Source organism: Babylonia areolata, chromosome 15 (genome assembly GCF_041734735.1).
Source record: "Babylonia areolata isolate BAREFJ2019XMU chromosome 15, ASM4173473v1, whole genome shotgun sequence".
NCBI lineage: Eukaryota > Metazoa > Mollusca > Gastropoda > Neogastropoda > Buccinidae > Babylonia > Babylonia areolata.
This window is the reverse complement of record NC_134890.1, coordinates 6,793,603-6,805,887: the sequence shown is the minus strand read 5'-3', so window position 1 is coordinate 6,805,887 and position 12,285 is coordinate 6,793,603. Positions and strand designations below refer to the sequence as shown.

The 12,285-nt window shown below is 41.8% G+C and overlaps 1 protein-coding gene across 2 annotated transcripts in view; it reads left to right on the top strand.

The window, feature by feature from the left end:
- LOC143290399 (uncharacterized) overlaps positions 1 to 12,285 on the top strand; it is a 138,299-nt gene that overhangs the window by 37,608 nt on the left and 88,406 nt on the right. The window contains exon 1 of one of the 2 annotated variants that reach the window (XM_076599802.1): positions 2,687 to 3,338. The exons of the other annotated variant lie outside the window; for it this stretch is intronic. Coding sequence (XP_076455917.1) covers positions 3,319 to 3,338 — 20 coding nt within the window. The 5' untranslated portion in view covers positions 2,687 to 3,318. Of the gene's footprint in view, positions 1 to 2,686; positions 3,339 to 12,285 lie in introns of those variants that run through there. 2 annotated transcript variants of the gene reach the window in all.

The following is a 12,285-nucleotide window of genomic DNA, read 5'->3' as shown; positions in this document are numbered from 1 at the left end:
TCATGTCAATGACACTGCTGACCTTAACACCAGAAAGTTGCTTGAACAGTTTGATACGTTTAATCTGATGCTGACTGTCATTGAACCAATTCAGGGGTGTGGTCACATTCTCGATCTGGTTATACATAGAAATGATGATGATATGATCCATTCCACCAATGTCTGTCATGATCTAGCCTGCCTCTGATCATTTTGCCATCTCATATCATCTCTTTGCACCCAAGCTGAAACGTCATCCAAAATTCGTTTCTACCCGCTCCATTGGGAAAATTGATCACGATAAATTGTGCACATGACAGAGTGCAGTTTTCAAAAATAATCTGTCAGTCTCTGAATTAACTGAAATCTGTCAGCTATTTTTGACAAGCATGCGTCTGTGCGACAGCGAAGGGTTCGCGACGGAAAGCCAGCCCCGCGGTACAACGCGATTGCTGATCAGCTTCACGAGCTCAAAACAAAACGTAGGTGTGCTGAGCGTCAGTGGTGCAAGTCCTGTGTCTTTCAATCAGATTTCAGGCACGCACATATACACACTCAGACAAACATGTGACAGTTACCATTTTACGTGTATGACCCTTTTTTTTTTATTTACCCCGCCTTGTAGGCAGCCATACTCCGTTTACGGGGGCGAGCATGCTGGGTATGTTCTTGTTTCCATAACCCACCAAACACTGGCATGCATTACATGATCTTTAACGTGCGTATTTGATCTTCTGTGTGCGTATACACACGAAGGGGGATCTACTTTTGGACCTTTCTGTAGCCATTGATACGACATATCACGATATTTCCATTTCACGTTTGAATTAAACTTTTCGAATTACAGGCACTGTCCGCAGCTTGTTTCGATCTTATCTTTCTGACAGAAAGCAAATTGTCCTTGTAAACGGAAAAGATCTTCTGAATCCACTCTTAATTTCGGCGTTCCCTAGGGCTCTGTGCCAGGCCCATTGCTTTTCATACTCTACACCACTCCACTCACACCTTTCATTGACACTTATTCCATCCGTCATGAAATGTATGTTGATGATACTCAACTCAAACATTCTGATCCCCCTCCAAATTATGAACATCTTATTCACTCTCCAAGACTGTGTCACAGAAGGGAAAAATTGGATGACAGAAAACAAACTGAAACTAAACGATGATAAGACTGAAGCCCTCAGACTCCTTGCTCCATCAGTACATGCCGCTTCCCTGCCTTCCACTGTCGATCACGGAAACTCTTCTGTCTCATTCTCTGATCACGTCCGTGACCTTGGCTTTTTCCTCGATAAAGATCTTTCCATGAAGTATCACATCAACAAAACCTGCCAAGCAGCCTACTTTGAACTCAAACGAATCAGTTCCATACACCACTACCTCACACTCGACGCAACCAAAACACTAGTTCATGCATACTCTCTAGATTAGACTATTGGAACTCTCTTCTTATCAGTTGTCCACAAATACTTAGACCACCACAGCAGGTACAAAATTCAGCCGCCACAATGATTTATAAAGCAAAAAGATCCGCACACTGCGCACCCCTTCTAAAAGAGTTGCACTGTTTACCCTTATAGAAAAGAATGAAATACAAAGCTGACTGTCTCTGCTACTATGCCATATCCGGAACTGCACCCCGATACTTCTCTGACATCTTTCAAATCTATGTACCCTCCCGTTCTCTTCGCTCTGCTGCCGATGACAGAACCTTCCGCGTCCGAAAATACAAAAGAGAACAGCACGATGGTCGAGTCTTTTCATCATCTGCTGTTCAAATATGGAACTCTTTGCCTCACCACGTCTGGCACAGCCCCTCACTGCCTTCCTTTCAATCTAATCTCAAGACGTTCCTCTTCCAGCAGCATTTCCCATCTAGACCCTCTCTCAAACATGAAAGTAGTTAGTTGATTGTGTAGGTATATTTGTAATGTTGTGTGTGCGTCGAATGTATGTATGGGTGGATGGATACATGCATGTATTACGGTATGTATGCAAGTATGTTTGTATTGTACGTACGAATTTGTATACGCATATATATGTTTATTGTGCATGATTGTGAGTTGAAGACTGAGTGTGTTTCGTATGCGTGTCAGTGTGGATTGCAAAGCCCTCTGTGCAATGAGGAAAGCGCTGATAAATGTCCAGTTATTATCATTATCATGTATGCATGCGTCTCTCTCTCTCTCTCTCTCTCTCTGTGTGTGTGTGTGTGTGTACGTACAGGGGAATGAGGGTTAGAGGGCAGGAGTAGGACGAGACAGAGACAGAGGGAGTCTTCAGAGAGAGGAAGATAGTTTATGAGAGTGTCTGTCTGAGTGAGAGAGAGAGAGAGAGAAAGAGAGAGAGAGAGAGAGCACCCCTACCACCTTTCCAACCAACAACCCAAAATGACACAACAGAAACAGAGAGAAACGCACAACTCGAAACTGCCCCACTCCACCACTACAACAACCTCTTGTCCCTCACATCTCCCTTCTACCCAACCAGCCCCTCTATCCCCAACCAATCACCATCACCACCACACTTTCACACAACTTCTTCATTCACTGGCAGTAAAGAACAGTGAATTTCCTCACCCTCACCACCAACACCACCGACGAACCGGCCCACGGGGATGGAAGGCGCACGGCGTGGGAGGCGGGAAGGCTGGGTGCATATAACTCCCGCCAGCTCTCTAGCCCTGCCTTTGGCCGCGCACACACAACGATTGACTGCCGGAATATTCTTCCACAAGTCCACCGCCAAGAGAGACAAAGCAACTTTCTGTCACCACCGCTGAAATTTGATCTTGGCATCGTGCTGCCAGCAAAGTTTCTAAACAGTTCCAGCATATCAACTCCAAAGGTTCAGACGGGTTGAAGCCAAATCTTGACTTTCCTTAAACAAAAAACAAAAAAAACACAAAAAAAAACAACAACAAAAAACAAACAAACAAACAAAAAACAAAACAAAAAACAACAACAAAAAAAACAACAACTTAAGAGCAGCGATAAAGTGGGGAAAATATTTTCTTCTCTTGAAGTAATTTTGTCTGTTGATTTTTTTTTTAAAGATTTTTCTGGAAACGTATCGTCTTTCCATTTGACATAAATTGTAATTTCACTTCACTGCAAGCAGAGTGCATTTTCTGAAGAAGTGAATGTCTATTTTTGTACATTGAACCTGGCAAAAGCAAGTACATCAAAATCCAGAAAACATGATTTCTTCGCCGTTCTAAATGAATGATTCTACGACTGAAGCTGATCCTCAAATTACGCCTTCCCTTCAGTGAGGTCTCTTGTCTGCAGTGGTGCTCTCTGGATACGCAGTTGAACCACACACGATTTTATAACCATGGTGTCTGTGACATTCAGGTAAGTTTGGTGGTGGTTGTTGAGACTTGTGTTTGTGGCCAACCTATACTTTTGACAGCTGAAATAGATACGGCTTAGAAGCTGTAACATTGTCTTGCTGAGAGTAACATTGGTTTTTGTTTGTTTTAATGAAAAAACGATGAGTTTAGAAGAGGAAAGTAGCCTATTAAACAACAGTAAAGAGAAAAGTAACTCTTTCCATATAAAAGGTACACGATTTTAAGTCGATGCTGCTTATAGATACACTGGAACAAACCCTCCTCAAAAAAGGAAGTTCAAGTACTGTCTTCATACCATCATTTCACGTGTGCACACAACAGAAATGACAAAGGAATGTGTAAATACAAATTTGCATTTATTCATACTGGCACAGTCGTTTTGTCTTGAATATGCAAAACAGAATCTACAGACAACACAAACAAATGGTTGTATCGATGCATTTAAAAAAAAAATCGAAATAAAAGAACAATTTGGAGAGAATTACTTTTTGTTGCTGTTGTTGTTTTCAATTTTTTCTTCTCTTTGCCTGCTTTTGATTCACAATGAAATTGGTTCGTTTGTAGTTTAATATTCTGCTTTCTCTTTCCCACTTAATCACATGGTCCTCATCTCCGTTTGGGCATATACATGGTATTGTCCACATTAGGCACTTTTGTTTGTAGGATAGTTTTAAATCAATATCGTCACAAACTGTTTTCGGGTTCATTTCATCAACTTCGTTTTTTTTTCTGTACTCGTTTTTGAACAACCACCCAAAAAATGCAGTAGGCAACATATTTCCGATCCACCGTAGATGAGCAGTCGTAGATTTAAACAAGAAAGGCAAGGCCTTCAAGACTCACTTGTGTATATACACTAAAAAAAAAAAAACCCAATAAAACAAAAAGAAAAGAAAACAAAAGAAGAAGATAAGAAAAACTTATAACAAGAGGCACAGCCTTCAAGACTCACTTGTGCCTTACGTTTTATCCAATAAAGGAATCATGTGGAGAAAATTAAAAAAAGAAAAAAAGAGATAAAAAGATCGTTGAAACGTGCCCTATGTTAAAAAAAAAAAAAAAAAAAAAAGCTTGGGAGGGGAAAAAAAGGCATGTGAGAATCATGCATGTTCAGTTCCGAAGCAAACAGACTAATCCCCACTGCCGTGGCGCATCCGACGACGCTGGACTAAATTTAATACTTAAAACAATGTTGACGTTTTCTTCTTCCTGCGATAAATAGATGTAATTGTAGTGGACGTAATAACGCCGTTTAAATCATGTTCCTTGTGTGTTTTATTATACCTTGATTATTTTTTATTTCGGCGGTAAAGGAGACTTTTCCAAGGCCTACAACGAGCTGAAAGAAGTGATCGATTCAATTTTTCTTTTATGTTCATTCCAGTTAATTCTGTGTCCCCTTTAGGATATTTATGTGCAGTAAACACGTCGATGCTGTAGTTAGTATCACTGTATGTGTTCTGACCAGAATTTGTATTTCTTTCCTTTTAATTGTGAACACCAAAAAAAAACTAGATCATGTCGTCTTCCAATACAACCTAGTAGGCCTAACTCGGTGGGAAGCGGTTTTTAGAATTTTCGGATTTCGGAACGAACCTAAACGAAATATACCGTTAATGATTCGGGAAAAAACGGCTCAATTCGGGATACTTACAACCTGTTATTGGTATGACTGTGAAGATGTTTTTTCATACTATGTTTAAGTCAAATTTGGTATTTGCAGACAAAGTATTTCCGGAGAAAATGGCAAGTTTGCCATGGACACACAGACACACAAACACACACACACACACACACACACACACACACACAGAGAGAGAGAGAGAGAGAGAGAGAGAGAGAGAGAGAACCGAACACTGGGTTAAAACATAGCCTCACTTTGTATGCAAAAATGGGTCAAAAATTAGTTTGTTCAAATGTGTTCTCTGTTCGTCATCATGATTATATAAAGCTTCGCGTTAAAAAAAAAAAGAAAAAAAAAGAAAAAAAAAAAAAGACGGTGACGGTTTCAAAGTAGATTCGAGCCATGGATATTCGGGTCGAGAATGAGTGTTTGTATGCACTAGGCTAACGTGGGTTCGACAATGGCGTTAAAAAATTATTATTTGAGGAGGAGGAGGAATTTGTTTAATGTCCCGTCACACATATCGGTGATTGAAGACAATTTGTTAGAGTATTAATGTATACATTTGAGTATTATTGTTTAGAAGAGGAGAGTGAGGGGGGTGAATGGTGAGTTGGGGAAACCGGGTATATAGGGGGTGAAATTTGAAACAAATATCTGAATACAATTACAGAAAATTACTTTTATGGACTTCATAAAAGAGAAGTCGCTAATCTAACAAGCGAAATAATTGATAATGAATGTAAAATGTCAAAAACATGAACATCAACGTTCTCAGTCACTTGTGATGACACACTTTCGTGCAGGTAAAGCTTCATTGTATCACAGTAATAAAAATTACATGGCTAACAGTCACATCACTATTGTCTGGTTTGCCTGCTTCATCCATTCAGTCCCTTCAGCGCATACAAAACTCTGCTGCCCGACTCGTCCTCAGAAAGAAAAGATCTGAGCACATCACTCCTTTTTTGCAACATCTCCACTGGCTCCCTGTCTCACACCGAATAAAGTACAAGATCAGCACTCTATGTTATAGATGCATTCACAAAACTGCCCCTTCCTATCTCTGCGGCTGCCTTCACCTCTACACTCCATCTCGCTCACTACCATCGGCTTCGGATCCACTCTATTTACGCATATCCAGATTCAAACACTCGACTGTTGGCCGCCGTTCTTTCTCTGTCTCTGGACCTTGCGATTGGAATGAACTTCCTCTTTCGCTTCGTCAAGTCTCCACACTCAGCTCTTTCAAGTCTGGCCTTAAAACCCACCTCTTCCCAAAATAGCCTCCCTGGCCTGCCCTTCCTTGTCTTTAGTTTCTACAGCTTTAGAGCTATGCATGCGTGTGAATGACTGGCGCGAAAGCGCTTTGATTTGTCTCTGCACAAGATTCAGCGCTATATAAATACCATTATTATTATTATTATTACTGAAGCACATACACCTGACCCCCAGAGCAATGAATTAAACAAAAGTCTAAGGACTAAACCCAGGATTCGTCTCCGAATCGGACCAAAATCTGAGAGAGTCCACTGACGAGGTTTTAGAGTTGTATGAAAGCACCTATAAAAGTTCTTTCTAGTATACTACTTATTTCCTTGTATGACAATGGGCAATATACTTTTTTACTACCTGTATAATTCTTTGCTCCCCTTTTTGCTGCCCTGTCTGTTTGGTCGTTATAAAGGAATCCAGTATGGGATGGTGTCCAATACAAATCAACATTTGTACCTTTCATAGATAGGGACTGGAATAAATACTTTATTTCAAACAATAAATCTCCTCTCTGATTATTTTCAAAAAAAGACCTTTTTTTAAACTGACTGAGAATCAACACAAAAAAGGATATTGCTTATAATCATTTATATTTGAACAAGATGATTGAAGGCTATAAGGATGGCCACCAACTCAGCTGTAAAAATTGAATGTCCCTTACTTATAATATATGCTTTTTCTGTTTTTATACTAGGAATCACAAAAACAGATCCAGCACTGTTATTGTCCAGAACCGAGCCATCAGCGTAAACTTTTATATGATTGTCATAATTTTCTCCTAATTTAGTTCTGACAGATGCTGCTATTATATGTGGACATTCTCCTTTTGTTGTGTCAGAAGCACATTTGTTGACGTTTGTTTTCGTTAACTCCCAGGGAGGGACAGGTGGCGCCAGTACACGAGGTGCCATGTTGTGTAAATCAATGTCTGAGGAATGTAGAATATCTGACACATATGTACGAATGGTTCATTGATTCAAATTATTTTGTGCACTTCTTTGAGCCTGATATTTAATTCCTCAAAATCCTCCACTCCTGGACATCTCACTATGTGTGTAGCAGAACTTAATTTTCTGGTATCATCGAGTGGTAAAATACCCGCAAGCGTACAGGCCTCGGTCGTTTTAGTATGCGCAGGTACCCCTAAAGCCAGTTTCACAGCTTTACTGTCAATGGTTTGGGGCTTCGTTAGAAAAGTCGCCGGAGCGGAAAAGAAGGTTTCTTGACCATAGGTCAATCTTGATCTTGCGAGAGAGGTCGCTAAATGTAACAGAATTTTGGAGTCTTGGCCCCAAGGAGAGTGACTTACAATGTTTAAGAAATTTAAACTTTTAACTGCTTCAGTCACTATCGAATCAGTGTGTTTCTTCCAGTTGAGTTTTGAAGTAAGCAGGATGGCAAGAAATTTTATTTCCGACTTGAAAAATATTTCACTTCTTTCAATTCGTCTGTGAAGGAGACGTTGCCATCGCCCAGGCTTTGCAACATGTTTTGTCAAGATCTGCACAGACCATGCAGTGTAGACCAGACTGACCCAAACGGTCGATTCAAAATTTCTTTTATGTTCATTCTAGTTGATTCAGTGTCCACTTTAGAATATTCAAATGCAGTAAACACGTCAATAATGTAGTTAGTGTCACTGTGTGTGTTCTGTCCAGAGATTATATTTCTTTGCTTTTAATTGTGAACAAGAAAAACGAGGTCATGACGCCTTCTTAAAAGATATTGCTTTCGTTCGAGCAGCTGCAAACGGAAGCAGAGTTTTCAGAATCCGGAACGACTATCAGCAAAATACACCATTAATGATTCGGAAAAACGTTGAATGTTGAAGCCAAATTTGGTATTGGCAGACATAGTATTTCCAGAGAAAACGGCAATATTAGAATTTACCACACACACACACACACACACACACACAAACAACCGAACACCAGGTTATAACATAGACTCACGTTGTTTACACAAGTGAGTCAAATACTAGTCATGACAAGAAAGTGACACAATGATGAATCGTTTATAAATGCCGACTGTTCCACGCACTCACTGATTTTGTTTCACCTCCTTTGTCTTCATCCACCCCCTTCTTCTTATTTTTCATTGCACGCAGTTTCATAGGAAGGGCAAGACAATCATGACGAAACGACAATACACATAATCTGCTAGTTTTAACAACTCTATAACATTATCATTTGAGATCATCTTGCTTTAGATTTGTCAGAACTAAAGCATATTTGTTCTGGAGTCAGTTTCTTTGCTGTTGATTAAGAGATGTGTACATCTGGAAGTGTACGGGGATGAGCTGGGAGTTTGGGGGAGGGGGTAGGAGTAGGACGAGAAAGGTCAAGTCAAATAGATGAGTGTGTGCACTGAGTTTGTTTCAGTTTCACTTTTATCAGTTGAGTTGTCAAAGTATACACTTATCTGTATATGCTACGTTCCTCACATATGCATAGACCCAACGTCCACATGAGGCTTCGAGATCCTAATAGTACAAGAAAAAGGAAATATATAAATGATATCACAATAGAATAAAATAAAATAAATAAACAACTTTTGCAGAAATGAAGTCTTCAGGAGGAGAGACAAAGGATTATTATTATTATCATTATTATCATTGTTATTATTACTATTATCATATTGCAAATAACATGTTATGTAAGTTTTATGCCATCCTGCCTCCATCATCTCACAGAGATGTGACCTCCTTGTGTTGCCTTGTTCAGTTTGTCACGAAGTGCGAAGTCGTGCTTTGAAATCCCTCCGAACGAACTCCACCAACCGCTAGAAAACGCAATACATACAGCAAAACAAATGACGCCGTAATCTAGACAACTATATATATAGTTAGTGAGTAGGGCCACGCCTGACAAGCAGCATAGTCCTAGCTCTCATTTCTTTTGTCAGTTGTGTTGGAATGTGATTGTGCGTTGACGTTAAGTCGTATATGTGCTTTATGATTGAGTGGAGTATACATTGGTGCTTGTTTTGTGCGATTCTGCCACCGGAACTTCGTTATTTGGACATGTTTTCTGTGTAACCTGGCAAGTATTCTTGCTTGTCAGAGTACGCCATTTCTTTACCATCCCTTTCGCACGCGCAGCCCGCTCCACGTGTTCCTGAAGCTGACCTCTACCACAGGTCCTCGCTTGATGTTCATTCTCCGGGACCAGCTCCTGTCCGTGCCTCCTGCAGCACTTGACCCTTCTGTCATCGACGCCATCAGAGGTGTGGGTATAGGTTGTCACCTCCCCCGTGTTCGCACTCATCGCGCAGTACGTCGCAAACAGAGGAAGATAGCTGTTGTGTGTGGTACTGGACGTGTAACTTCCACTGACCATACTGTTAAATTATTAACTTTAATAACCTTATTCGTGTACCTCTGTCCTGCTTTCCCTCCCTCCGCTCACTCAAATTTCTCGAGGTCTGTTCAACGCCCAGTCAGTTGGTCCTCGCCTCGGCGATCAACGAACATCTGCTTTCGATCAGCATCGACGTCCTGTGTATCACAGAAACTTGGATTCGCAGTACTGGGGATGAAGCTAAGCGTCGAGATCTCGCTCCCCCTGGCTACACTACCACCTCCTTCCCTCGTGTTACAACTTGCGGGGCAGGAATCGCCTTCGTTGTGTCAGACAGGCTGCTCCCACACACAACGTACACAACTGCCTTCCCCTTCAACCATGCCTCCTTTGAACTGGCCCAGCTTTCACTGTCACTGCCACATTCCCACATCAATGTGTTCTGCCTCTACCGTCCGCCACCAAACAAGAAAAATAAACTTTCTGATACAATGTTCATAGAACAGTTTCCGGACTTCTTGGAATACGCTAACAGTTTACCAGGCTCCCTACTCATTGTCGGTGACTTTAGTTTTCATTTTGATTCACACACACCTCTAAATTACTTGAAATTGTCAGCCGGTTTGTTCAATCTTAACCAGTCTGTAACTGACCCTACACGCAATCGTGGTCACATCGTCGATTGGGTGTTGCATAGAGATGAGGACTGCCTCCTTAAGTCTACCACCGTCGATCACACCCTGTCCTCTGACCATTACAGTGTGAAGTGTCATCTGAACCTCTCCAATCGTCCCCCGTCGCCTTGGTACAACACCGTGGGACCAGAACTGTTCGAGGCCAAGCGGGAGAGAAGGAGAGCTGAGAGGCACTGGCGTGCCACTAGTTTGACGGTCAACTGGGACATTTTTCAGCTAGGAATAGTGTAACAAACATTGTTGACCGGACAAAGTCAAAGTTCTACTCTTCTAAAATCCGTGCATGCATTACAGCCAAACAGCTTTTTAACGCTGCGAACAGTCTACTTGATAAAATGAAAAACACTCCTCTCCCTACAATATTTTCGGTGCAGGAACTCCCTAAAAAGTTTTCTGACTTCTTCACCGGCAAAACAGCATGCATTCGTGAGAAGCTTGACTCTGTCGTGTCTCCTTCACCCGTTAAAGAACGCGTATACAGTGGTACTGTTTTGCATTGTTTCCAACCGGTTACTGAAGATTTTGTGAAGAAAGTGTGTGTGAGTGTTTGTCCGAAATTCTGTGAGCTTGACCCTGCCTGTCCCGTCTTCTTTGTTGGTTGAATGTATTGATGTTCTACTGCCACATATTACTCATGTCATCAGTTCTTCCTTACTGTCTTGTCGTTTCCCTGAAAGCTTCAAATCTGCTGTTGTACGTCCACTCATCAAGAAACCATCTTTGGATCATAATTGTTTGAAAAAATATCGACCTGTCTCAAATCTGTCATTTTTTAAAAACTCAAAACTGCTCAGCTTTTGTCTCAGCTTTTAGCGCATCTGGAACAAAATAGTTTACATAATCCTCACCAGTCAGCTTATAGACGTGGTCATAGCTGCGAAACGGCCCTGCTTATAATAGTGAATGACTTGCTTTCTGGATCTGATGAGGATAAGATATCTGTTCTCGCTCTCTTAGACTTGTCAGCAGCTTTTGACACTATCGACCACTCTATCCTCTTGAACAGACTTAAAACTTCCTTTGGTATTCGTGACATTGCACTAGCATGGATCACGTTTTACCTGTCAGATCGTACACAGAAGGTGTGTGTAAATGGTAGATACTCTAGAGTATCTGCCTTAAAATATGGTATCCCACAGGGGTCCGTCCTAGGTCTTGTTCTTTACGTGCTGTATGCGGCCCCTGTGTCGGATGTCATCAGTCATTATGCGATTTTGCATGAGACCTTTGCTGATGACACTCAACTTTAACAATAGCTGAATTTGATGTACTTGTGACTCAAACATGAGAGCGCATTGCTGGCCTAAAGGACTGGATGACTCTCAATAAGCTGCTACTAAATGATGGTAAGACTGAATTTACGATAGCCAAGTGTAAGACCTGTGCCCACATCGATGCCTCCACAACCTTTGTGGGCCTCCAAGGCCAGTTTATTCCTCGGTCAAATTACACCTGCAAGTCAACGGACATTGTGTACATTTTGACCTGCACTCTGTGCCACAAGCTCTACGTGGGTGAGACCTGCCTGACATTAAATGAGCGTTTCTCAGAGCACCTTCGCTCAATGCAGCTGAACTACAGTGACCCTATAGGTCAACACTTCAACAGCCCATTGCACAACTACACGCACGCAAATGTGGCAGCTGTATGGCAGAACCCGAGCGACAGAACATACCGCAAGCACATGGAGTCCCACGTGATCAGCCGTCTGGGGACCATCCAGCCTGCAGGCATCAACACGAGTGATGGACCCCTAGTGGCCCTGGGCCCTCTTCTCTCTCTTTTCTCCTCTCTTTTCACTGCTCCTGTCTCCCTGCAATCCACCTTCAGACTCTCTCTCTCCCAATTTTTCTCTCCTCCCACTCTCTCTTCTCCACTCACTTTCTCTCCCTCTCTCTCTCCCCGCCCCCCCCCCCCCCTCTTTTTCTTTCTCTCCCCTTACACACACAAGCATACACACACACACACACACACACACACACACACACACACATGCACACACACTGACTAGCACACACATTCTTACACCTTTTCATCTTTTGGTAAACCATAACC